Below are 26,273 nucleotides of genomic sequence, written 5' to 3'. Positions count from 1 at the left end.
AGCTCATATGTGAAGTTGCAGTGACAGATTCCAGAGGTTGTCATCACTGAGTTGTGGTTGTGATGGAAAATGAACCAGAGTAAAGTATACGAGTAATGTTGCATTATAAGTTTGCAGCTGTCATTGTGTTCATGTAAATATCAATCTACACATTTGTGAATATTGTTTCTGTAACTTCACATTCAGAATACAGGTGTGTGAACATTTCTACAAGTGCAAATTTCAACTTACAAGTTCAGATTTTTTTTACAAGCTCTCATGTTTTTTTTCTTTGTATGACTTCAAATTCAGATCACATGTGTGTGAATATTTTTTACAAGTGCAAATTTTATTTTTACAAGTGCAAATTAAATTTTTACAAGTGCAAATTTTAACATACAAGTTCAGATTTTTTGTTCTGCAAGTTCTCACATTGTATTCTACAAGCTCTCCCTTTTTGCACCATAGTTACCTTCATACGTTAGGTTTCTAGTTCTGATAAGAGAGCCCTTTAGGCTTATATTTAGTGTTGATTATGAGTCCACTAGTTTAGTTAATATGTCCAACAAGGGAAACCTTCACAGAACAAACTATCAGACTAATAATCAACATATTACTCAAATATGGAGAATCTCAAACATACTGTCTCCAAAACCAAACCTCAAAGGTAATCATAATTACAAAATATTTTCCAGTACTAATATAAGGTATCTTGTTCTTATTAATATGTCATCTACTGTAGATCTACAGTAGAGCTGCAAAGATTCATCGATTAATGTATTAGTTGTTAACTATTAAATTAATTATCAACTTTTTTTATAATCGATGAATCAGTTTAAGTAATTATTGATGATAAAACATTATTTTAAATTTAAACATTCATGGTATCCTCCTTTCCTCTGGAGCCTCGTTGTGTTTCTACTCTCATGTCATTTAAATGAATGTAGCAGTCGTTAGAAAATATGTATAACCCTGTGTGTTATAGGATACAAACCACAAAACAATCGTATCGTTTTATAACCAGTATAAAGAGAAAGGACGCATTTGAACACATCAACATATTCAGAACTTTAAATCTATTTCAAGTGTAAACTATCTTTTTATGTATGTATGCAAGCAGACTCAAAAAGCCGTGCACATGGTGTCCGACAGTCGCAGCTACCCCGATGCACGTAAAGGTGCGAGGGCCTGTCCAACGCTGCTTGCAGCTTTAATTATATCTAATTTCCTTAATAACTCGACAGCACTTAAAAGGGTTTTTTTCAACATTATTTTTGATGGTTTCTACGTTTTTTCGGACAGATTTTAAAATCCAGCTGCCACAGTGTTTGGCGGCCAAAAAAGCAGACTTCCTGTCCTGAACACGGCCCTCCAGCTCGTCATTTAAAATCAACCAGTGAGTCTCATAGCGTGACTTTTTACCCGCTAACTAATAACATAACATAAAAGATCTAAATTTTTATTAAAAATCAACTTCACCTTTTACAAATGGAGATGTTAACAAAATGTTTGAGTTAAAAATATTTACAGGATCTGCTGCAGTAAGATGCAGCAGATGAAATATTGTCTGTCTGTGATGAAAAAACACAAATCTAAAAACTAAAAAGATGATTTTTTTTCAACTGGATTTATAGTCAATGTGCTTTTGTAAATTACAAAAAAAAAAAAAATATGGTCCAAAAAATGAAAAATCTGAGAAAAATGTTCAGTTTCTCTCATGTTTCAGAATTATTGGATTCTGAGTGAAAATGTAATTGGACAAAACAATTATTATTATCCTTATCATTATTACCTTATTAAACCATAAGGGATGAAATAATCTCTGTTTAGTTATTCACTGTAAACCCCAATGCTCAAATTAACTCATTGGAATAAAACTGACATCTTCAATTTGTTTAGAAATTCTACTTTACTAAAAGTGTTAGGTGCATGTATATAAAGTAACATAAAGTAACATAGCTACAGGGCAAGAAAAATAAGGTGAGTTAAGTAAAGAAAGATTATGTTTAAAAGTAAGATTAGATTAAAAAAGATTGTTTCTAAAACAATAGATTGTACAAATGCTATTGTAGTGCAGTGTGAGCTTAAATAAAGTACAGTGGGACTATAAGTAGCAGCAGTAAATAAATAACAGATATTGCACACGCTACTTATATTCACACTGTACTTATTTATGTTTGTACTGTATTTATGTTGACACTGTACTACATTAGAATTTGTACAATCTATTAGATCTTTTTAACCTAATTTTACTTTTACTTAACATTTTTCAAATCAACAGCACATGTAAATAAGATATTAGAATTATTGAATCCATATAGTTTAGTTTTTTTTAGTTTAATTGTATTTCTGTCATGCCAAACATTTTGGCCCATCCTACATGGGATTACAAGACACCACAAACTTATTTAGCAAACGTCTTCCAGTCGCATATACAAATCATTCAGAGAAATACATGAATACAAATATATACACACTAGAGTCTGGATCGGGCAGCATTTTTCTGTCCAAGCCCGGCCCGAGCCCGACAGGCATTAAGATATTTATGTCCGAGCCCGACCCAGTTAAAATCTCATATTTTTCTCATACTAATGACACATGTACGTTTGTTTGTGTGAAAGCTTTTATGAAGCAGCTGGAGGAAGACATTCAGAAATGTCAACAGATGAGGTCATCAGCTCACACAGAGCAACAAGCGCTCGTTAACACAGGCGCACACCTACATAATAAGCTGCTTTAAATTTAAAATGTTCAATGCCTTATCGCACTGATGTGACCGAGCCCGACCCCCCCACATCTGGCTCGACCCATCGGGTCCCAACGGGCTCAGTTCGGGTATCCATCCTCTAACACACACACACACACACACACACACACACACACACACAGTCTATACAAACAAATCCTCATCTACAGATCATCTCGATAAAAAGCTGTTTTTCCTCTTCTCCCAGGCTTTCTCGAGATAATTAGCTAATTTTTCACACGTGAACAGCAATCTCAGTCTTTGAGCATCATCCATATTTACCAAATCAATCTCTGCTGTTATCTTACGAAAGAAAAAATCACACCGTTCACAATAAAAAGGACAGTAGAAAACAAAATGGAACTCATTTTCTATATCAAATAACAACACATGGGACAGATCCGTTTTTCCTTTTCTACATTAACATCTCGTCCTGTTTCAACAGTCAAAGGTATAACACCAGATCTCACTAGAGCACATAGAGATCGTTGCCTTTTTGACAAATTATATACATCATTCTCTGTGCTATATTCCGGTTTTATCATCACAAAAATATGCAATTTTGGCTTAACCCATATAACCCACTGCTTTTTGTCTTTAGTAAACACAGATTCTTTAAACAAACCAATATTCAGCTTTTCATTATCAAAAAACAATTCACCAAACCCATAATTACAAAACAGTTTGCATATATCTTTAGACCAACGACCAAGAATGTGTTTATCCCAGAGAAATATTTTCCTTGTCAACCTATTTGCGTCCATATCTAATAGACGATCACATGATTCCCATCCCATGTCTCCCACTACAATGTAGGGGTATATTTGTGCACACCCAGAAAATATCTTATGGCACTATTTTGCACTAATTCACAATTAGATATATTCCTAAATCCTCTAACCCCCACAATATAATCAAGTATAGGGCACACACAACTTGAAACAGTTTAGAATACGTTTGAAAACTTATATCTTTCAGATTCTTGCTTTTACCAATGATTCCTCCCAAAGCTCTACGTGCTGAATCAGCAAGAACCTTAACACCTTTCCTGAAATTCATATGTTCATCAATATAGATACCTATATATTTATATGAGCCTGCAAAGTTCAGCTTGTGTGACCCAATTTTAAATTCATAAGTGCTACGAGTAGTTAAAGGTTTTCTAAAGTGAATTATTTCTGTTTTCTTTCTATTGATAAAGAGTCTCCACTTATTACACCAATCATCAATATAGGATAGCATCTGCTGCATATTATCTTCATATATACTGTATGTTGCTACACAGATAAGAAGAATCAATACAGTATAGTTATGCATAGAAAAACATTTTCCACATGCATTTAAAGTATTTCCAGTTGTAAAGAGTTCTTACCTGTGTTGTTGGTCTGTGATGCTGAGGAGGCAGAGAGAGAAGAGAACAGTTTATATATCAGTAGAGAGGGAGGAGGATCTGGGGTCACATGATTTAAGATAAACAGTTTGACTTCAAATCATCAGCAAACATGAAGGGACACTCTGTGGTCACGATTTCACAAACTGTCTCAGAGACGAAGTAACTTCATAGACTTCTTCTTTTGAAGATTTTAATGTCACGTAATTTCATAGAAACAGTTTGACTGCAAATCATCAGTTTAACCAGAGGAGAAGTGAGGGAGGAGTTCTCTTTAGAAGACTTTTACTGATTACCTGAGACAAAGTTCAGGTGTTGCAGCAAATAAAAGTAAAATAATTAATAATTATAAGTGTTGTAGAAATAATAGCATTAAATACTGACAGTTAACGCTTAGAGCTGCAGATGTCAGATAGGAATGTCAGTTTAAGGGTGTTGTGGTTTTTGGTAAAGAAGCTGTGTGCATCTCATTGAGGAAGTGGTTTAAAGAACTCTGATGCACCAAAGGTTAAGCTTAGGTCTTTGAATATAGAATAAGCCTCATATGGTAGAAAGAAGCATTATGAACCAGACAGTTGTTTAGAGAAACAGGAAATGTGTAAAAGGTCAACCCAGTCTCACAGCAGTTCGTGATATGGTCACGTAATATAATCTATTGATACGTGTACACAGACACGTTCATCTTGTTGTTTTCGTGTGGTTCAGCACGTATTTGAAACTAATGTAGTTCAATGGGAAGCATCTTTGGTGATCACAGCACGTTTCTTTCTGCCAGTCAGGCTGCAGCAGAGAAGCTGGATACATCTTTGCTATCATTGGTATTTTTAGCCCTATAACCGCTGTTTTAATCAACATTTATTCACCAGATCTTATCATGGTTTATATGTATTTCTTTTAACGTTATTATTTCGGTCTTATTGCCAGGGAATCTGGATTGCTTTTTTGTTTGATACTTTTAAAACTATAATGCTACATCTATCAACATTTATTTAGATGTTATCATGGTATTCATTTCTTTATTTTAATAATATTATTTTGTTCTTATTACCGGTGAAATATTACAGTAGGCTGTGCTGTAAGACAGAACCCTTTATTTTGAAGTATAGCTGAAGTGCCGTGCCCACTGTTCAGTGTGTGACACCGCTCCCCCACGGTTGGTCTACTCTCACGTCATCTAAATGAATGAAAGTTTATGGAGCGTTTGTTAGAAAATGTATATATCCCTGTGTGTCTCATTAAACCTTAAGAACATTGTTAACTGACCCCTGCTCTGTGTCACTTTGTTCTCCGAGATATCGTAACTATCAACTCACAGAAGTCAAGATGATACAAACCCCAAAACAATCATATCGTTTCATAACCAGTATAAAGAGAAAGGACGTGACAGCAGCATTTGAAGATTTAACTTCAACATATTCAGAACTTCTATTTTAAGTGTAAACTCTTTATCTTTATATGTATGTATGTGAGTATATATGTGTGTTTCTAGTGAGGTAAAGTCTAAGTCGCTACAGACGTATTCACACTGATCAGACTCTGTCCTCTGTGATGAAAACCTGATGGAGGTTCAGAGAGATGTTTCCTGTGAGAGTGATGCTTCCTCTACTCACCTTTACTGTGACCAAACTTAGAGGCAACATAACGCTTTACATCTGGAGGAGGTTGATCGTTTTAGGTGATGAATCCAAAAGTCTGCTGGCTATAAATGATGCAGAATGAGAAGGGAAGAAAGTGTCAGAAACATGTTTTAATTATTGGGATCTGCAGAGCCAATCCAAAGAGAGAACAGCAAGGTACCAAATCTACCGCTGCAGATGCATTATTCACAGTGGTGACTGGTCATTAGGGGCAGGTGGTACAAGCCCCACCTCTTGTCAACAGAAATAAATGCAAATAATGTTATGTTATTTTTAATTAATTCAAGATAATTGTCATCTATGAATATAACATCTTCCTAAATTGCATATAATTTGTGGTAGGATTTTATTTCACATTCTGCCGCTGCCTTGCTGCTTCAGACTGCGTTCTCCCGTGTTCATGATAGACTACGGCAGCCTGAATGTGTCAGAGTGGGGCTAGCCCCTCTCACACAATGTGTATTGTACATGGAAAATTATTAATACGCATGCTCAGTGTTAATGTGTTTAATGTAGATCACATGAATTTGATGGCCAGTGGGTTTGACAGTCCGTAGCCCCACCACAGCATCATTTCATATCTCAGATATGATTGGCTGTCTGGCGCGGCGCCAACAGTCAGCAAGAAGAGCGAAGAGGGGAGATTGTGTTATTGTCGCTAGCTAACTTGAAAAATGATCAAAGTGGATATTACACTCGAGCAGAGGTTTGAACCCTTTGGAGGAGAAACTGGAATTAAAACGCCTTGGTGCCCACCAGCCTCGGGATATTGTCATCACTCAAACTGCCGGTAAAAGTAACCGCAGTTAAACGTGGAGTGGTTAGCTTACAAAATAAGTCAAGTTTGCCAAGAGTAAGACACGTAGGACATGTCACCCCACTTTCCATGTCGGTGCCCTCTCTGTGGATTTCCATCAACTGCAGTATAGCTGCGGATCGGCTCCGCTGTGTGTTGGCTCTGTGCTCCGCCGTCCTTCAATATCCATTTAGTGAGGAAAGGCTGTAGCCACGTCTGACAGCTGAAGTCATGAGGACCCACGAGATCTCGCGAATTCACGTAGAATAGAACTACAAAACCAACAACAGTTAGTTTCCATCCAGAGGAGTAGAGGGGAAACTACTCTGAGCTGTGTTTTCCAAGTGTATCTCGCTGTAGCCTGCTGGATTGACATCAAGCCCCGCCCACATCCAAGTCAGCCATTTTTTCTTTGCTTACGTCACTCCCCATACGCTCGAAGGGACCAAGACTGTGATGGTTGGGGTCGGCTGGCTGTGAGTTTTGTTTATTTTCCCTAGCTGTTGGTTTTCTTTTCCCTGTCGACTCTGTCTCTCCCTGTGTCTCTGTTGCTCTCCCTCCTCCCCTCCTGTCTACTGCCTGCCAGCTGACGAGACACACCTGCTGCAATCACCATCACCTCATCTCCCGCCACGCACACCTGCCAGCCATCTACAATTAAGCACAGTACTTCAACCCCGGCTCAACAGATCATCTCCGCTGAATCGTTGTCTCTGCTGCATTGGTGACGCTCGTATACGCTATTTGAGAAAATCCTTCTGCACTTTCCTTTCTCTGTGTGTTCCCCTGTCTTACCCTTTTTGTGCTCGTTTTGCAGTGACCATCTCCAAGTCTCCGTATCCAGTCAGCTGGCCTCTCCATCCAGTCCCCCTCCCACAGCACCCTGCTTCACCCTACCTCCATCTCCGCTTCCAGCCAGCCCGTCTTCGGTCCTCTGCTTCCCTTCTTCAGTGCCTCCTCCTCGGACCCTCGGCCCTGGTTTCCCCGCGCTCCCCTAAGTCCCCTCGCCATCCTAGCTCCTGCCCCAGAGTTCCCCCGCCATCCTAGCTCCAGAGTTCCCCCACCATCCTAGCTCCAGAGTTCCCCCACCATCCTAGCTCCAGAGTTCCCTCGCCATCCTAGCTCCAGAGTTCCCTCGCCATCCTAGCTCCAGAGTTCCCTCGCCATCCTAGCTCCAGAGTTCCCTCGCCATCCTAGCTCCAGAGTTCCCTCGCCATCCTAGCTCCAGAGTTCCCTCGCCATCCTAGCTCCAGAGTTCCCTCGCCATCCTAGCTCCAGAGTTCCCTCGCCATCCTAGCTCCTGCACTTAATCCCTCGTCATCCTAGTTTCCGCCCTTAAGTCCCTCACCCTCCTAGTTTCTGCCCTTGAGTTCCTCGCCAGATTTGGCTCTAGTCTTTGTTTAAATAAAATTGTTACCTTTTTTGAGCCTTGCATTTGAGTCCTATCTGTCCTTTGTAACAAAGACAGCCTGGTAGCATTTTTTTTTTTACTATGAAGGAAATTATTTGGATAAATGCCATGTTTTCATTTTGAATCTTTTAATTTTATTTGAACATTTTATATCTATAAATGTAAATGATCTGAAAGAAAACCGAATAGGCTATTCACCAATTTAAAAATGACATGAAATTATATTTTGAAACTTTAAAAAAGGACTGATAGAAAGCCATCCGGACTCTAAACATTTACAATGCCTTATAACCTCTTTAATGAAAATTTCATGCGCCCCTTTTTCATGTATGTATGTATGCATTTAATGTTTTCAATGTGTTTATGGATCTGTACTTGAATAATAAAGTTTTTTGAAGACAAAAAAAAGACAGCCTGGTAGCGAAGCTGATAGAGCCTCTTGACTCACATTAGATAGAAACTGATGATGTAGGATAAACAAACGATATTTCATGCAACAGTGAAGTTTTCATGTAGTTACTACTGATTTCTGATTTTGAAATGATATCCAAATTTGAAAAATGGGTCATTTTAAACCTTGTTAATATTGATGACAATGTGTTCAAACGGAAAACGAGCCATATTTCATTTAATTTAGCCCTCAAAAGTAGAATGGTGTGTTGTTTCATTATGGACTTTCATATTAACAGCAAGAATTCAGTCACAACCAAATGTACAAAGGGGCGATTTTACTTTAACAATTAACAGGTGAACCAGAAGCATACAGGTGAAACTCCAAAAATTAGAATATTGTGCAAAAGTTCATTTATTTCAGTAATTCAACTTAAAAGGTAAAACTAATTATGTAGACTTATTACATGCAAAGCGAGATATCTCAAGCCTGTATTTGTTATCATTTTGATGACTATGGCTTACAGTTTATGAAAACCCTCAGAAAATTTGAATATTGTGAAAAGGTTCAATATTTTAGGCTCAAAGTGTCAAACTCTAATCAGATAATTAATCCAAAACACCTGCAAAGGGTTCCTGAGCCTTTAAATGGTCTCTCAGTCTGGTTCAGGAGAACTCACCATCATGCGAGATGCTCCTCGGATATTACCTGCACAGTAACACACCTGATCTAAGTATTTCAAAAGGTTGAACACACATACAGATGTCTAGATACAGTAAAATCACTACGTGATTACCGTTATATCCGAGGGTTGAAGTTGCATTTTAACGGGGCAGTGCAAGTTGCGGCTGTGGTTTAGCTGAAGCTAACGCAGCCTGAGCTTTCACATTACAATATAAAAGGCAGGGGCGGATCTACCGGGGTGGCATAGGGTGGCAAATGCCACCCTAAAAGAAAGCCTTGCCACCCCTGCTGCCACCCCAGTTGGCAGCAATGAATTAAAAGTTATGGCCAATTTTGACAATTTATGAGCGCGAATGTCCAATGTCCGACTGCAATGAATGCAGCACGAGATGACGCCAGAGCGGCAAGAGCCTGATCTGTTTGGAAAACTGAGTGGCGCAAAGCGAGGGAGCCAGGAGTCACGAGGAAAGGAGACACAGGAGGAAAGAGGTCAAAACAGATTAACTATCTATCAAGAAATGAAATTATAACGAAAGAACAGTGCTAGCATAGTTGCGATGCTGATTTTGAGATGATAAAAATCAGGTTGAAGAACGTTATTTTGCTAACTATACATATAATGTTACTTAGGTCTGACGTTCTGTGTAAAGTCGGCTACAAAAGCTAATATTGATTCAACGTCTGTCAAGGAAAACATTGTAAAATTACTTTTAATCTTACAGAAATGAAGAGGAAAGGTAGCATATGTAGTTTTTTCTCATCAAAGAGAAAGGCGAGAGAAATAGAAAATGAACAACTGAGCAAGGTAGACGGAGAAGATGAGGTGGAAGGAGAGAGAGAAGACGTGGAAGGAGAGAGAGAAGACGAAGACGAGGTGGAGACAAAAGGGCAAAAAAAATGTGACAGAGAGAGAATACAAGGCCAAGGCGACCAGGGACAGGAGGAGGTGGAGAACACCACAGCGGTGAAGATATGGAGGGAGAGCATCACCAAGATGAGGAGGCAGAAAGTGAGAGACGAGATACCGTGCAGGGCTCAGACAGTGAAAGGGAAAGGAGAGAGCTGGGCCATCACCGAGCTCCAGTTGAGCTGGTCCACATGGTATGGAAACTGTTGCTGCATATATACTAAGTTACATATGAATAAGAACAACATCAAATAATTATAAAAATTCATGTTTGCTTAAATATGAATAATTAGGGAAAGTTGTCAGAAAGTTGTCAGTGTGAAAGTGTGATGAGATGGGGAGATGAGCTAACATGTTAGCCTGGGAGAGTATTTTAGGTTAATTTGTTTATTTTTTTAATTTAATCTGAGCAATAGATCTAAAATACATTCTAACCTAAAATACTCTCCCAGGCTAACATGTTAGTGTGTGTTAACACAGTCTGATGGTTATAACTAATCAATGACCGTTCCTAATCTTGTACAAATGCTGCCTGCAGCGCTGCCTCTCTCACACAGTCAGAAACTGTTTGCTTCCCCTCTCATCACCTGTGTCTTACCTTAATGCCTTTCCTGTGATGATGCTCCTTACTTCTATCATACTTCTATCTCCTATTAAGTGAGATCACATTGTATGGTCACTTATCCCTAATATGAACGGTTTCACATAAAACCCCAAATGCAGGACATTGATTGCATGAGATTAAGTTTGTCTGTCTGAGTTTGTAAATGGCAGCCTGTGCTCTTTTGTAGTGTGTACAGACTATTTCTCATCAAACTGTGATAAAATTCAGTATATATAAGTCTGCCATATGTTGCCACCCCTCAAAAATTCCAGCCCCCCTCTCGCCACCCCATAAATATTTTTCTAGATCCGCCCCTGATAAAAGGTGTTGACCGTTGACTTAGCTAGCACGCAAACAGTTCATTTACATGTCTACGAGCATGTTAGCAAACTACACCAAAAGACAAATACTGAGGAATATTGATAGAAAGCAGGGGAAACTAGTACTTCCATACTTTTTAGCATTGGCTAATTAGCAACCTGCCTGCCATCAGATGTTAGCTTCCGAGCTAGTTAGCAGCTAGCCCCAGAAGCTCATGAAAACAAGGCTTTCACCGGAGCAGTCTTATGTTATTTCCGAACCACTCTTTTCGTTTCAAAATCGGAAATCAAATGAACGAAAAATTACACGGGCCCAATTACAGTTCACTGTTGTTGCATGAAATGTCGTTTATGTTTAGCTTACATCAGTTTCTGTCATCTAATGTGAAACAAGAGGCTATATATCAGCTTTGCTACCGTCTTGGTCCGTTCGAGCGTCTGGGGAGACGACGTAGGCAAAAAAAAAATGACTGACTTGGATGTGGGCGGTCTTGATGTCAAGCCCGCCTTACCGCAGGCTGCAGCCAGATGCTCCTCGTGTTTTCAAGGTGTAGTGCAGGGAAATATGACCTGCCGTAAGCACTCATGAACTCACCGTTTCATTGTTTAAAATATTCACTAACGTTAAACATTGTGTTGTCATTGTTCCTGATTGTTCACAGAAAGGTCAAGCTTAGGTCTTTAAAATAGAGTAAGCCTTATATGGTACGAAAGAAACATTATGAACCAGACAGTTGGGTAGAAAAACAGGAAAGGTTTTTAAGAAAAAAAAGTTGTGCAACACAGTGATAAAACAAAGTTATATTGCTGCTTTTTAAGTGCTTGAAAAGTTAATAAAAAATAAGTAGGATCTCAATCAAATACTGTATAACATAAACCAAAGTGTGCATATTAATACCCAGATAATACTCATGGTGTGATGGTACCCGGGTGAAGACTGAAATTAGCCGCCTCCCGCACTGAAACTAAGTTTAACATTTAATAGTTGTACAAAAATACTTAGTAAAAGTACTATGATGAACTTTTACTTGAGTAGCCTACAAGGAAAATCATCGTTTTAAAGATCTACTCAGAGTAAAAGTTACTTAGTTACTTTTTAACAGTCTTGGGGGGGTTGTTATACTCAATATACTTATTTAATCAAATCGCAGTTTGTTAATGGTACAAAGCCAAAAACATTTGAAAAAGCCAAAAAAAACCTTGAAAAAAGAAAGGAAAAACCGTTTGAGTTTGTTTGTTGTTGTTAGTTTGTTGACAGATACTTTGCCAAAAAGAGAGCTTTTTATTTACTTTTTTTTGACTCAGTAACTGATGTGATTTAATAAAAAGGTGCAAAGTACAAAACTTCAAACACAACATAGCCTACTTAAGTAAAAGTATAGAGTTTAAAAACTACTTTTTAAAAAATTTAAGTAAAACACACACAGACACACACACACACACACACACACACACACACACACACACAGTTATTCATTATATATTTACCCCTCCTGTTGTCCTCAGGTCAAATTTGATCCGTTTACAAAACTTTCTATATCAGAACTATGACAAAAGAACGTTGAAAAAAGTGACAACTGTTGGAAAAAGCTACAAAAACGCAGGAAAAAAAATCAACAAAAACATTTTCTTTAAAAACGCTGAAACAAGTGACAAAAAAAACATCAAAAACATCGCCAAAGGTGACAAAAACTTGTGAAAAAAAGTGACAAAAACTAAATTAAAAAAATGCCAAAAAATTGACAAAAAAATTAGAACATTGAGAAAAGTGTAGAAAAAGAACAAAATGTTGAAATTTCGACCCAGAAAAACACAAAGTTGCAGGTCGACGGGAAGACAACAAGAGGGTTAACGTCTGTTATCAGTCAGCTTATTATTTCAAACCATGGACACAATGTTCTGCCAAAGTTACAACAGTTTTTTGTAATTTTACATTAAATATGTGTTTGTGTTATTAGAGCTGCAACGATTTGTCGACCAATCGATGGACAGACAGACACGCACGCACACACACACACACACACACACACACACACACAGTTTGAAATGTAACCAGCTTAAGCATTTATATAGATTACTGATTCACCATTCATCGTTAAATAGTGTGCATTCATACTTGGAGGAAAACTGTAATACAGGATATTTCCCAAGAGATGTCACCACAGACAGACACACACACACACACACACACACACACACACACACACACACACACACACACACACACACACACACAAGAAACATTAATCCAACATGGAAACAATCATGGAAGTCCTAAATCTTATAAATTTTTTTCTGTAAAAAATCTTAACAAAGCCTCATCAGCCTCATCAGCCTTCATCTGAAAATTGAACTTTGTGAACCTACCAATCCTTCTTTCCTCTAGAGCATTTTTCATATACTGTATATCTACTCTCACATCATCTGAGTGAATGGATTATTAGAAAATAATCTGTGTCTTATTAAACCTTTAAAACCAGATGATAGGTTATGAACCACAAAACAATAAAATCATTTCATAACCAGTATAAAAAGTAATTATCAGGACGTGACAGCAGCATTAACACACAACACATCAACATATTCAGAACTTTGAAGTTGTAAGTGTAAACTATCTTTTTATGTGTTTCTGTGAGTATATAGTGTATCTAGTCAGGCAAGAACTAAGTCTATAACATACAATTGTATAATTAACATAACAAAGACAAACAGACGTTTCTTGAAGAAAGTTTGACAGACTCAAAAAGCTGCTGATGATCCAGTGAAGACACTCGGAGCAAACTGGTTTCATCAAGCAGACATTTTATTAATGATTCACAGAAAACTGCATCAGACAGGATATTATATCATTTAGAACAACAGAATATATTTAATCACTCAAAATAAAGAAACAAAAGTAGTACAAAATAATCATTAAAACACAGAATGAATCACAGCCTTGTATTGACTGAACAGCACATTAGAAAATCATTTGAAACATTAAACTCACACAAAGAAAGTAAAGAATAATAAATGTATTTGTGATCTGACTTCAGCTTGTGATATAGAGGAGGAAGCTGCTGTATTCAACATCAAACAGCAGGGGGCGTCCTCACTGCATTTAAAACCAGAGCTGTTTAAACCAAGACGTTCTCACTCCCAACTCATCAACATGCTGATGCTTGGTCAGTGGCCCTCAGTGTCAGATACCGATGCACAAGGCACCCTGAAAGTATGAAGAGCAACAACGGTAGGAATTAGTATTAAAGACCCAAAATAAAACAAGAAACACAGGACTTTCCCCCAGGAGACCGGGGTTTGTGTTCTGTTCTTGTCCTGTGTGTCACTTAAATACACATCATATCTTTTAACCCCACCCACCATCTTTTCCCAACCCAAACTGAGTGGTTTTACGCTGCACATTGAAAATGACCCCACAGAGGTACCCAGATCGTTAAGAAGTGGCGGCAGGGGTTCCTGACCAAGCACGTTAAAAAATGACACCAAATTGGACTTGACCAAGTGTGCCAGGGGTTCCTGACCATGTGTGTTGGGAGTGAGAATGTGGTGATTAAACATGAAACTACAAGAACAAACAGAAACAGTCATTACACCACAGAGGGCACTTTTTTCAGGAATTACACATTTGACATTTAAAAAGGTGATCGCAATGTAATATTTATTAAATGAAATGAAACACATTTGATCCTCAGTGTAGACCTTATTTTCTACAGTTATTTACTCACAGGGATTCTGATCATGTAGTTCTTTGTCTCTTTGCTTTACCAGCTCCTGTTAGTTTACCAAACCCGTAGCTCCACGCTGCTTTGATTCCTTCATCTTCATCCATTCGACCTTTCATCTCTTCCAGTTTCCTCTTCTTCCCTGTGTCTCCTTTCTCCGTCATCTTCTCAATCAGGAAGTCCAAGTGGTCATAAGTGGACACTGAATTAACATTCAGGGCGATCTGCTCCAGTTTGACAACATGCTGAAAGGACTCCTCCAACAACTGATCTTTTTCTTTCTGAAGTTCTTCCATGTTTTTCTTAAGAGTTTCCAAAAGGCTTGACTTGCTCTCACTTCCTGCCTTGTTCCTTTCATACTTGTCCTTCACATCTTGCAGGGTCTTTTTAACATTTCTTGTCTTGTTCACATACTTCCACTCTTCTTTAACATGAGCTGATACAGAACAACCACATACAGTGCAGCAGCCACTATTCATGACCTCACAGTCTCTTGGATACCAGGCCACTGTGCATTTGGGATAGTGACAGTTCCTCTGACACGTTTTGCAGCAGACAGCTCCTTCATAGAAAAACAACCCCCACATCCCACCCTTGATACGTTCTGTATCTATGTAGGGCTCATCAAATTCTATAGTAAAGTTCTCATTTTTCTTCATCTCTTCTTTATGTTTCTTCAGAAGCTGTTGAATCTGAAGGATTTCTGCCTGTTTTAGATCAATAAACTTAATTCTGTCTTGCAGGTCTTGGATGCAGGCTGTCAGTCTGGTGTGTGTATCCAACACTTCAACAGTTGTCTCCAGCCTTTTAGGGGTATTTTCTGTCAGGAAATCAGTGAATTGACCAATTTGGTCCATTGTTACTTCCCATGCACCTTTCAAAGCAACCTTATTTTTCTTTGTTTTCTGAGTGCTCTGGCAGTTATCAAACAGGAAGTGAACAGTTTCATTCTCCTCATCTTTGGCACATTTAATGTTTGCAGCCTTGAGAGCATTCAAAACATTTTCAGGTGTCACACCATTTGAGTGTGTTATGAGGGCGACAATATTCTTCTCTATGTCTTTTCCAAACAGAGACATCACTGAATCAAAGATGTACCTCAGTCGGTCACTCAGTCGATTCTCACTTGCTTTCATCACCAGACCCACTGCATTAATCTCATGAACTCCATCCTCTGAGTGAAACAGGTCTAATAATCTTTGACTGACGATGGCATCTTGTTCGATCCCTCTGGTGTCTCCGTATCCAGGAGTATCGATGATGGTCAGAGAGTAGGGCAGAGTTTTATCTTCAAAACCAAAGATCTGGTACACGATCACATCTGATGTCTGACTTTCTGATTGACTTCTCTTCTCGTCTTCTACGATCTGAAACCAGACATCATCCTCCCACTCCACTCCCATGGCGTAGTTGACCAGAGCGTTGATCAGAGTAGATTTTCCTGTTCCTGTTTCACCAACAAGTAAGATGGTTTTGTTTATCTTGTTTGGATCTTTTTCACCAAGAGTCATTCTTGTCAGAGTTCCAATGTTCTCTTTAATTGTTCTCTGAGGTTGAATGTTCTCCTTCTTAAGTTTCAGCTGGTAGATAGTAGGAGATCCTTGGATTAGAACTTTGCGGGGGATTTTGTCATATTTGGATGAGGTGTTCCTGTAGAAAAGTAAAGACATGAGCTCAAAAATACTGAACATAGAAGGAAATAAAATATCACTCTACCTACTGGGGCCAAACTTTACCTTGTTGAGTGCTCAAAACATGAATCTATAAAATATCCATAAGCTGTGCAGTAACAACATCTAATATTAGATTCGTAATTTAAAACAATCAGCCTCATCACCAAATAACAAAAATGGCTTAGGTCTGAGTATTTGGCAATAAATTGGTACTCAGTGTCATCTTCAGGGGTGGCATGGGGGGCCTTAAAGGCTGTGATCAGGGGACGCATTATACAACATGCTTCATTTTATAAGAGGAATAGTGCACAGTGCAAAACACGCTGAAACAGATCAAGCGAAGAATGTCGCAGAATGGCCTGAGAGAACAGTGAGTTAAAATATCAGCTCTGCATCGGCCAACCTGCCTGCTGTTCCCTCACAGCGAGGGACATCCAATCACTCAACGAAATCCTGTTTATGTCTGTTAATACTGTTTGCTGTCCTGGCCCCTAAACCATGGAACAAGCTCCCCATTGACATTAGGACGGCTGAAAGTCTACACATCTTCCGCCACAGGCTAAAAACACATCTCTTCCGAAGCTAAAGTGCTTGCACTTGTTTCTTTCTGTCCAGAGTTTGTACCTTCATGGTTGAAAGCACTTAATTAGGAGTTGCGTCAGCTAAATGTCATGTATTGTAATGTAACCCAGGACACTATAACAATTACCGCCCAATTTCCTTAATGCAGTTAGACATTACGATTTTTTAAAACATTTTTGGCAAAAAGATTAAATAAGGTAATTAATGTTTTAATTTATCCCGATCAGGTGGTGTTTATTTGTGGGCGAAGCTTGTCAGATAATATATTTTGGTCTTGAAAGGAGAACAACACAAGGCTTGCCCCTTACTCCTTTGTTGTGTCCATAAACGTATGCTATATGCGGAGGATACATTACTTTTTGTGTCCAATCAATACCCTGTCTACTCTGTAGACTGTATTTTAACATGCACACCAACATTCCACGAATATGACAATATTCCGAATTTGATACGGATCATGCATATTCCGGTTGGATATTCCGAATAAGGCTTTTTCCTAATATAGCATTTTCCGATTAAGAGGTGGGATATTCCGGTATTATTCGGGTTTTAGAGGCATTCTTTGGACATGTACAATGCGCATTCTGAATATGCGTCTTAATCAGGGTTTTTACCGCAGGCTTATGGTCAGCTCTGTGCGTTGCTATGGTTGCTGTACACAAACCAACCAGCCGACAGTTTGCAGGGCTGCAGACCCGATAAGAAGGAGAAACACCGCTACTTTTAAACATTATCAAAGACTTGGATATCAACAGGTTTTTGGATATGCGCACACATCGCTACGCTGACCTTTTCAAGAATCTGGTTGAAGGAATGAAAGAAGGAGGCTGTGTTTGCACGGTCCAACAAGTCCGGCACCCGCTGGTAAGGGCTCCTTGGAACTGGATCCATATCTAAATGCCTCATCAAGTATCAAAATCCTTTAAGGATGTGGTACAGCAATTTGGAATTTCCGATTTCTTTAAATATTTTCAACTTCCCCATCTGTTAGTGGGGATTTTTTTGATCCAGTTCTTCAGACCCGAGGCACCAGAATGTTTAGATAAGGTGTTGATGAATTTTGGGAAAGGAGTATTACACTGTATGATGAGCAATGGGCCAGAATAAAACTAAAACTATGTCGCGATGTGAGGGTTGCGCCTCATTCAGTTTTTAGATTTAGTAGAAGTAATAGTTTAAAGATTATGCATTTCTCCTACTGGACACCCTCCAAATTGTTTAGACTTGGTCTGAAGACCAGAATTGTTGGAAATGTAAGACAGAGGACGACCTATTACATCATGTGCTATGGTCCTGTGATAAGGTTCAAGAATTCTGGACTGGGATACATGATAACATATGTCAGATTGCAGGGACCCAGGTTCCATTCATCCCAAGATTATTTGTTCTAGGAGATGGGTCAATCATAAGTGGAATATATAAGCAAATAATCAGTTGGGTCCAGACTAGTTTAATGATAGGCAGACTGATTATTTTAAAAGGATGGAGGAATGAAGGGATACCTTCAATCCAAGAATTGGCTTGTGAGATGGCTGGAGTGTCAGCATTTAAAAACATGTCAGTTACGTGCCGTATTGTTCTTTGTATTTTGCTGTTGTTGGAACCATCCAGTAGTGGGTTAAACATTATCTTTTTCAAGCAAAGGGTTTTCAGCCAACATGTGCTCAGAGACAAAGAGATCTTGGCCTAGGTGGAAAACCTACAGCCCTTATCACCAAACTACAAGGAGCAGAAGAGTCACGAAATGGCTGGAGGGAGGGGCTACAGGAAGGTATTCGCACCGCCAAGAATTCAGAGCCTTCCCATTCGTTTAAATGTAAGTATTCTCGGCTTAAAGAATTGATTTAAAAATTACGACGTTGGTGTTTTGTGCTCTACACAGTCCTGTACATATATAGTTGCAACCATGTTCTTAATTGAAACGTTTTTAAAAATCGCTAGCTTGCTATGCTAACGCTAACATATAACGTTAACGTTACATTGCTTAGTTCCACAACAGTCCCGCATTTCTCTGCCTTGAAAGGACTCCATGCATGTCTACAGTGTTAACTAAACTCCATTAGCAGATAATTTTGTTTGATATCAGTGCATAATACTACTTGCTTTGGAGACATCGATATGTGCTTTACATTTACCGTCCTGTATCACACAGGGACGCCTGAGGAACATATACCGTCCTGTATCACACAGGGACGCCTGATGAACATATACCGTCCTGTATCACACAGGGACGCCTGAGAAACATATACCGTCCTGTATCACACAGGGACGCCTGAGAAACATATACCGTCCTGTATCACACAGGGACGCCGGAGGAAACCCAGCAGCTGATCCACTTTCTGGGCTGAAAACGAGCAGAAGTTTCTAAAATCAGAATATGCTGCAAAGCAACTATGGGAGTGAGTCATGCGTTCGTGTTGTATTGGTACTGTATTATTGTAATTATTTGTAATTCATTCCTATTCATGTACCTGTGCATTGTTGTTGGTTATGATACAGGAGGGAAAGGTTACTGGCTAACAGGCATCAGACTGTGGTCTGGAATTTCTGAATAACTGTAGGTTTTTTGTGGTCTTGCGTGTCTTTTTTGAGTTTTATACATTTGAGTGCCTTTTTATATGTGTGTGACATGTAAGTTATGGTTTTAATAGTTGATAATGGTTCTGTAACATAATGTATTTTTATATAATGTTTGTATAATGTATAATGTTGCCTATTGTGTTTACTTTATTGGGCAATAAAGACAGATTTTTATTAACAAAGAAAGTGTTTCTGAACATCAATGACATTCAAAACAGTGATAACTGAAACAGATATACAACACACCATGCAGTGTGTTTAAAAATATGTATTGCAAACAAACCTAAGTAGTACACAGATAAGAACATCTGCACCACCAAAGTGAACATAAAAGAACTATAAAATATATACATACATATGACACTTATCAAAACCCATGCAATAGACATACACACACTTGCAGACGGCATCTTGGAAGTTTGTGATCAATACTGTATGGTGACATAACCGTAACTAAGTGGTGTCCCATTTCATAGGGGTATGTTTTCACCCCTAGCCCTTGCCACTTGGTTCGAGGGACAAGGGCTAGGGAAAAGACGAAGGGGAAAGGGTAAGGGGGAGAATTGGGATTCGGAAGTGTTGGTACGTAAGCTTTCTGGGGGGCTCCTAGGAGGCTATGTACAGTGGACGTAGGCACGTAGGCAATACACTTATGATGTTATATTTACATAATATGTTAATTTGATTTACAGTTTGTTTCTATTTTGTTATTTTATTGTATTGGATGTTGTGGCTATTGTTTAATCAGATGGGGAGGTGATGTTTTCATGTTGTGTGTTTTGTGTTTTGTTTTAAAATGTTTAAAACATGAAAAAAAGAACTAAAAAGTAATAATTTAACCAAAAAGTCTCAATTGAGTTGATTTAATCAAAACACACTCACACATGCTGGGACACTGAATCTGTACATTAAAGACTGATTAAAAAAGCAGTAATAGTGGTAATAATGTAGGCCAGTGATGTAATAATGTAATGTATTCAGTTTAGACAAAACCCCAGACAGAGATAATGGGTATCACCATGGTGATTATCAACTCTGTCATGCTCTGTACATTCACATAAAACGGTGCGTTTGGTGTCTTTTGACTCTTGTACTAAACGCATTGATCTCTTACTTCAGTCAAGAGGAACACGTTTTTAGGAAAAAACAAAGTGAAATGAATTTTATCGATTGAATATTACCCGTGATATAGACTAATACATTTTCTAATTTGTGATCTATTAGTTGCAAAATCCCAGCAGTGTAATCAGGACCAATAAAAACATAAAAAGTGAATCAATAATATAGAGAACTACTGATGTATTCAATGTTAAATAAATGAATACATAAATGTGCTACAAAAATGTATCCTGAAATAAATATATGAGGAAATAAATATATAAATAAGTTTTATTTTAAAAAGTTTGTAGAATCACAACTAATTCTGGTTATTTAATGTGGGCAAGCCCATAATTGGTTGCCCACAGAAAACCAACATAGGGGCCCCTAAGGGCAAAATTGCTGTGAGCCCCACACAGACTAACCCACAGGAGGCCAACATGTGATTAGAGTGGGTTTGCCTCTGCCCACAGTATGGGCTCACATGGGCATGTTTGACCGGTTCTTTTAGAGGCAGTGGACACATGGCCGTCGGAACCATTGTATGTGGGTGGGACTCACTTTTCAGCACATCTGTCTGTTTTACTTTTCAGAGCGCCGTCAGTCAAATCCATTCCACTTGAGGAATGCCCAAATACATTAAACTCCCTTCCACGTTTTAGCTACAGCATTGACTTCCACACTACTGCTTCCTCCAATCCATTTCACTTGGCTCATTCAGAGTCCATATAAATTAAACTCCAATCCGTGTTTTCACTACTCGCATCCGCTGCTCTCCAACAACACATCAAGGTAAAGAAAGATCTTATCATGTCAGCTGCTCAGGTGACTCTGGCTGTTAGCTCATACACTGTCACTAAACCAGGGGTTTTCCTGCATAGAGAAAGTTTTGGCTCCCCCCAAAGAGGTTTTAGCCAGCACCAAAGGAAAATCACAAATGTCTGATTTTCAGCAGCCAGCTGAATTCCCTCTCATCCACAGCCACTACTGTATATGCACCGGACTCTCCCGGTGACCATGTTGCTCTGGGGACCGGCGGCACAGTGAGAAACAGCTGCTGACGGACACAGAGCTCTCCTTCTGCCGGAGCTTTGACGTCTGTCTGCATGGTGCACGGGTGCTGTTTATCAGCATGACATTGAGACGGTTTTATAACCTGTAAAAACGTCTCATAGTAGCGTTAAATAGCCTACTTTTCCCATGTTTTAGTACAGTTTGTTTAAACCCCTGATGCAAATGAGCTACAACAGTAACAGCAGATACCTGATGTAAGTCACTCGTACACTTTCAACTAAGGACCAAAACGTGCTCCTTGGGAAAAAGATACGGTTATGCTCTGTTCATACTAATCAAAATGAACTGGACATTGTGCTCAATTGTAGTCGGATGCGAAAGCCCCCTTCCCTTCCCCACTGCAGTATATTCCATAAAATTTAATATTTTGAATTGTTACCTACAAAATTTTGTATTGTCCTTGACATAAATTATGAAGTTTTTACCATAAATTTGTGCCTAAAAACGTATCAGAATGCAGGAAATGAAGTTTTTGACGCTCAAAATTTGCCGACGTGCTGCAATAGCAGCAATCGGCACAATGACTATTGTTTCTCGTACTTATTATTATTATTCCGCCTGTTTTTTGTCCCGTAACTAGTCACGGAGCGTTGCCAACACATACACACAAAATACATCAAAATGTGTGTAATGCTCGGAAATGGTATGCTATGTGTTTTGAAAAAGATTTGCCGCACAGTTTTCATGAAATCGGCAAAAAACGGCGCAAAATTGTCCCATAGACTTGAATGGGAAATCTTCGTGAAATCGCTTAGCATCGCTGAAAACAACCCCTTTTTGGGGCCTTGCTGTATCGCCATACTTTTATGTAGAGACATAATTAAAGACAATACTTTGGCGTTTATTGGGCTGAATGGCCATTCTGATATCAATCACAGTTTCTACGAAATCACAGTTTACGTATCGTCCTCTTTTCAGACCGTTTCAGATTTCCCAATGTGTGTGTATGGGGACGGAATCTTCATAGTTAGAGTGGACGACAGAGTGGGGAGCTGTGGTACGATTCTCTGAATTTTCTCCAAACAACTTGCTCTCTCCCCTACAGTTTTCCTTCTTCATACATCATTGTTGGTCAACATGTAGGAAATTTTGTGACGGTCGCAGACATGTAACTATGGAATCCACCGGACCTAAACTTTTGGCTCTCCTTAAACCAACTGCCGATAGAAACAATGAAAAGAAATGGATCTGCAGTAATATTCTCCGAATTATTTTCCAAACAAATTGCTCTCTCACCTACAGTTTTCACTCTTCATGAATCATTTTTGGTCAAAATGTAGGAAATTTTGTGCCGGTCGCAGACATGTAACTATGGAACCCATCGGACATAAACATTTGGCTCTGTTCATACCAACTGCCGATAGAAACAATGAAAAAATAAATTATTTTGCTGGTTCCCTAGACATTTGCTTGGCAACCGTGATCTCCACCAATCAGAGACGTTGTTGTTACGCTTAGGATTGTGGGTAGTGTAATACTTTAACACACACACATTCTCATACACGCACACACACACACAAACAAACACACATTCTCACACACACACACACACACACACACACACACAATCACACATTCCGATTTTCCAATGTGTGTGTGTGGGGCTGGAATGTTGAAGACCAGAAGGGGGGATACTGTCTCCCCCTCCCTCCTCTACTCCCTCACTGTGGAAATCACCATAGCAACAACTTCTTACACACACACCTCCTAGGCTCCTATCATAAAGACTCTTTACTGTAGGCCGTGTTGTCCTCTCTTTACAGGACATGTCAAACAGCAGAGTAAAGGTAGCTCAGATCAGCTGTTACTAATGATATTAACTATGGGGGGGGGGGGCATCTAGCGGCATCTAGCTCAGCCAGTGAGAGCGTTCGCCCCATGTTGGCTGAGTCCTTTGCAGTGGCGTGGGTTGAATCCGACCTGCTACCCTTTGCTGCATATCATTCCCCATCTCTCTCCCCCTTTCATGTCTATCCACTGTCACTTAATAAAAGGGAAAAGCCCCAAAAAATAGTCTCTAAAAAAAATTAAAAAACCCACCAGACTCCATGTAAATAATCAGTACTTTAAGTATCCTAAATCCACCAGACTCCATGTAAATAATCAGTACTTTAACCTTTCTGTAAGTGGTACTACGCTGTACTCTGGTCTTGACCTGTATGCATTTGTAGTGTCTTGTAAGCCCATCCATCCATTCCCTATTACTATTGTTAAAAAATTGTATTCTGTCTCTCTCAGTGACAGTGTGACCTATGTACATCAATACAGCTACTGCTATTAATACTTAGCTAGTGTTATTCGGATATGCACCAAGTAGTAGGCACACTGTCAAAATTTCTTCCAGAATTTTCTAGTTATTATTAATATTGTTCGTCTGTTGCTTTTAAAGACATCATGTAGTCTTTATTGCAGCATTGAATTACAGGACACTTACACATGTTGTTATAAAGCTAACAGTTATTTGACATTTTGTTAGGTGCAGTAGCTAACGTTAACATCAATCAACCAGTGTTGGCAGCTCTTTGAATCCTGGTCAATGAGAGAAGCTAGTTGTTCTTCCAGTGCTACGTGTTTCTAAATATTAAAGCCAAGCTGCTACTGTATGGTTATCTTCACTGACTAGCAAGAGAGAGGACCACCCACTTTTTCTTTGTGCTTCCGACGCCCATGAGTGAACACTCTAAACATATTCAGTAGTTCAGTGAAAGCAACATTTTAAATCAAATTAAACAGAATTTCACCAAGTGAAAGCATGTACTACGTTCCCATGGCAACATGATGAATACAGTTTGTGCTTCTGTAACTGCACAGCTTCTTTCAGTGGCATTACTAACGTAACTTTAAGGCTCAACAAGTTTGAATATATTACGTATTCCCTCAGCTGAGAATCTCTTTCACCCAGAGATTGAATATTGATTATAGATCACAGTTTCCAAAAGGTGTCGATTAGTGAAAGATTTCAATCTAAAACTCTGAACATAAACTGGTCCAGATCAGGTTAGATCTGCAGCATCAACAGGTTAAAACAGAGACAACATTGAAAACTCAAACTGCAACAGCAGAAACAGCTTTTATTAATGTTGGTATTACTCACGTTGCCATGTCAACAGCTTAGCAACAAACAGCGGAGCAGTTTATGAGTTCTCTGGAAGAAGGAAAAACAAGTCAGTTGTTCTGTTATTAGATAATTATGTTCTTTGGTCATTTAAAGTCAACACAGTGAGATTCATAGCAGCGCTATTACATTACATGTCATTTAGCTGACGCTTTTATCCAAAGCGACTTACAATTGCTATATATGTCAGAGGTTGCACACCTCTGGAGCAAATAGGGGTTAAGTGTCTTGCTCAGGGACACACTGGCTGATGTATCGCAGCGTGAATTGAACCCGGGTCTCCCACACCAAAGGCATATGTCATATCCACTGCGCCATCACCCCCCGATTTATTATTTTATTAACCTGCTCAGTAATGACATGAAGTGAAAGATTTGATGTTTTTAAATAAAAAAACTATTTCTTCTTTTACAGATGAAGGCGCAAACAAAATTATTTAGTTAAAGTTGTTCAAAATGACAACTGTTTTCATTTCAATGTTAATGAAAGATTCATATTTTCAGTTGTTAGTTATGTCAAAAACATGTTCCGCATGCATTCGCATCTGATAGTATCATTGTAAAGTATTTCCAGTTGTAAAGAGTTCTTACCTGTGTTGTTGGTCTGTGATGTTGGGGAGGCAGAGAGAGCAGAGAGCAGTTTATATTTTATATCTGCAGAGAGGGAGGAGGACGCGGGGCCATTTCACAGAACACACTGAAGTCTTTTTTCAAAGATTTTATTGTCAAGACTTTAAATCATCAATAAAACAGGAGGGAAGGAGGGAGGAGAGCTCTCTAGATAAGATAAGGTACACCTTCATTACCTTAGACGAACTCGCAATAAAAAGTAAAGTAATCAGTATTTACAGGTGTATAAAACAAAGGTAGTTGCAGGTGATAAGAGAGCCCTTTAGGCTTATAGTTAGTGTTGATTTAGAGTTCACTAGTTTAGTTAATATGTCCAACAAGGGAAACCTTCACAGAACAAACTATCTAAGACTAATAAACATATTACTCAAATATGGAGAATCTCAAAAATGTAGTTTTTCTAAACCTTAAAGGTAATCACAATTATAGTCCAACACTGTTGTGCAAAGGACATCAATACTTTCTAATAAGGTATCCTGTTTTTGTTAATATGTCATCTACTGTAGATTTACAGTAGAGCTGCGAAGATGAATCGATAAGTTGTCAACTATTAAATTAATCGCCAATTATTTTGATAGATTAATCAGTTTGAGTCATTTTTTATGATAAAAAACAGGTAAACTTGTTTGATGTAATGTGTTGTAGTTTCTTCTCTCCTCTGGGACATTAACTGAATATCTTTGAGTTGTGGACTGAACAAGACATTTGAAGACGTCATCTTGGGCTTTTTGGTAAACACTGATCCACATTTTAGAGACAGAACCACTCATCCATTCATCCAGATAATAATCCACACATTAATCCACCGTGGAAATAATTGTTAGTTGCAGCTCTAAATCTGTTCTAAAAAAATCTCTCTGAACAAAGCCTTTCTCATTTGTTTTTATTGGTATCATAAATTGTAAACACAGTTTTCCTTTCTGAAGATGTATCTC

General features: G+C 38.7%; 2 protein-coding genes across 2 annotated transcripts in view; both read right to left on the bottom strand.

The window, feature by feature from the left end:
- LOC116057126 (deoxyribonuclease-2-beta-like) overlaps window positions 1–25,344 on the bottom strand; it is a 240,191-nt gene extending 214,847 nt beyond the window's left edge. Inside the window, exon 1 of the mRNA XM_035991879.1 lies at window positions 25,300–25,344. The gene's annotated coding sequence lies outside the window, so the exon portion shown is untranslated. The remainder of the gene's footprint in view (window positions 1–25,299) is intronic.
- On the bottom strand, window positions 13,648–24,711 carry LOC116067090. Its single transcript, XM_031323411.2, has 2 exons — window positions 24,689–24,711; window positions 13,648–16,237 (listed from the first exon to the last, which is right to left on the bottom strand). Exons 1-2 carry the CDS (start codon window positions 24,694–24,696, stop codon window positions 14,602–14,604), a joined length of 1,644 nt encoding a protein of 547 aa, XP_031179271.1. The 5' UTR covers window positions 24,697–24,711; the 3' UTR covers window positions 13,648–14,601.
- Window positions 25,345–26,273: the final 929 nt, after the last annotated feature.

This window comes from Sander lucioperca, chromosome 14 (assembly GCF_008315115.2).
Source record: "Sander lucioperca isolate FBNREF2018 chromosome 14, SLUC_FBN_1.2, whole genome shotgun sequence".
NCBI classification, from domain to species: Eukaryota; Metazoa; Chordata; class Actinopteri; order Perciformes; family Percidae; genus Sander; species Sander lucioperca.
The sequence above is the reverse complement of the archived record's forward strand: the minus strand, read 5'-3'. Positions and strand labels throughout refer to the sequence as shown.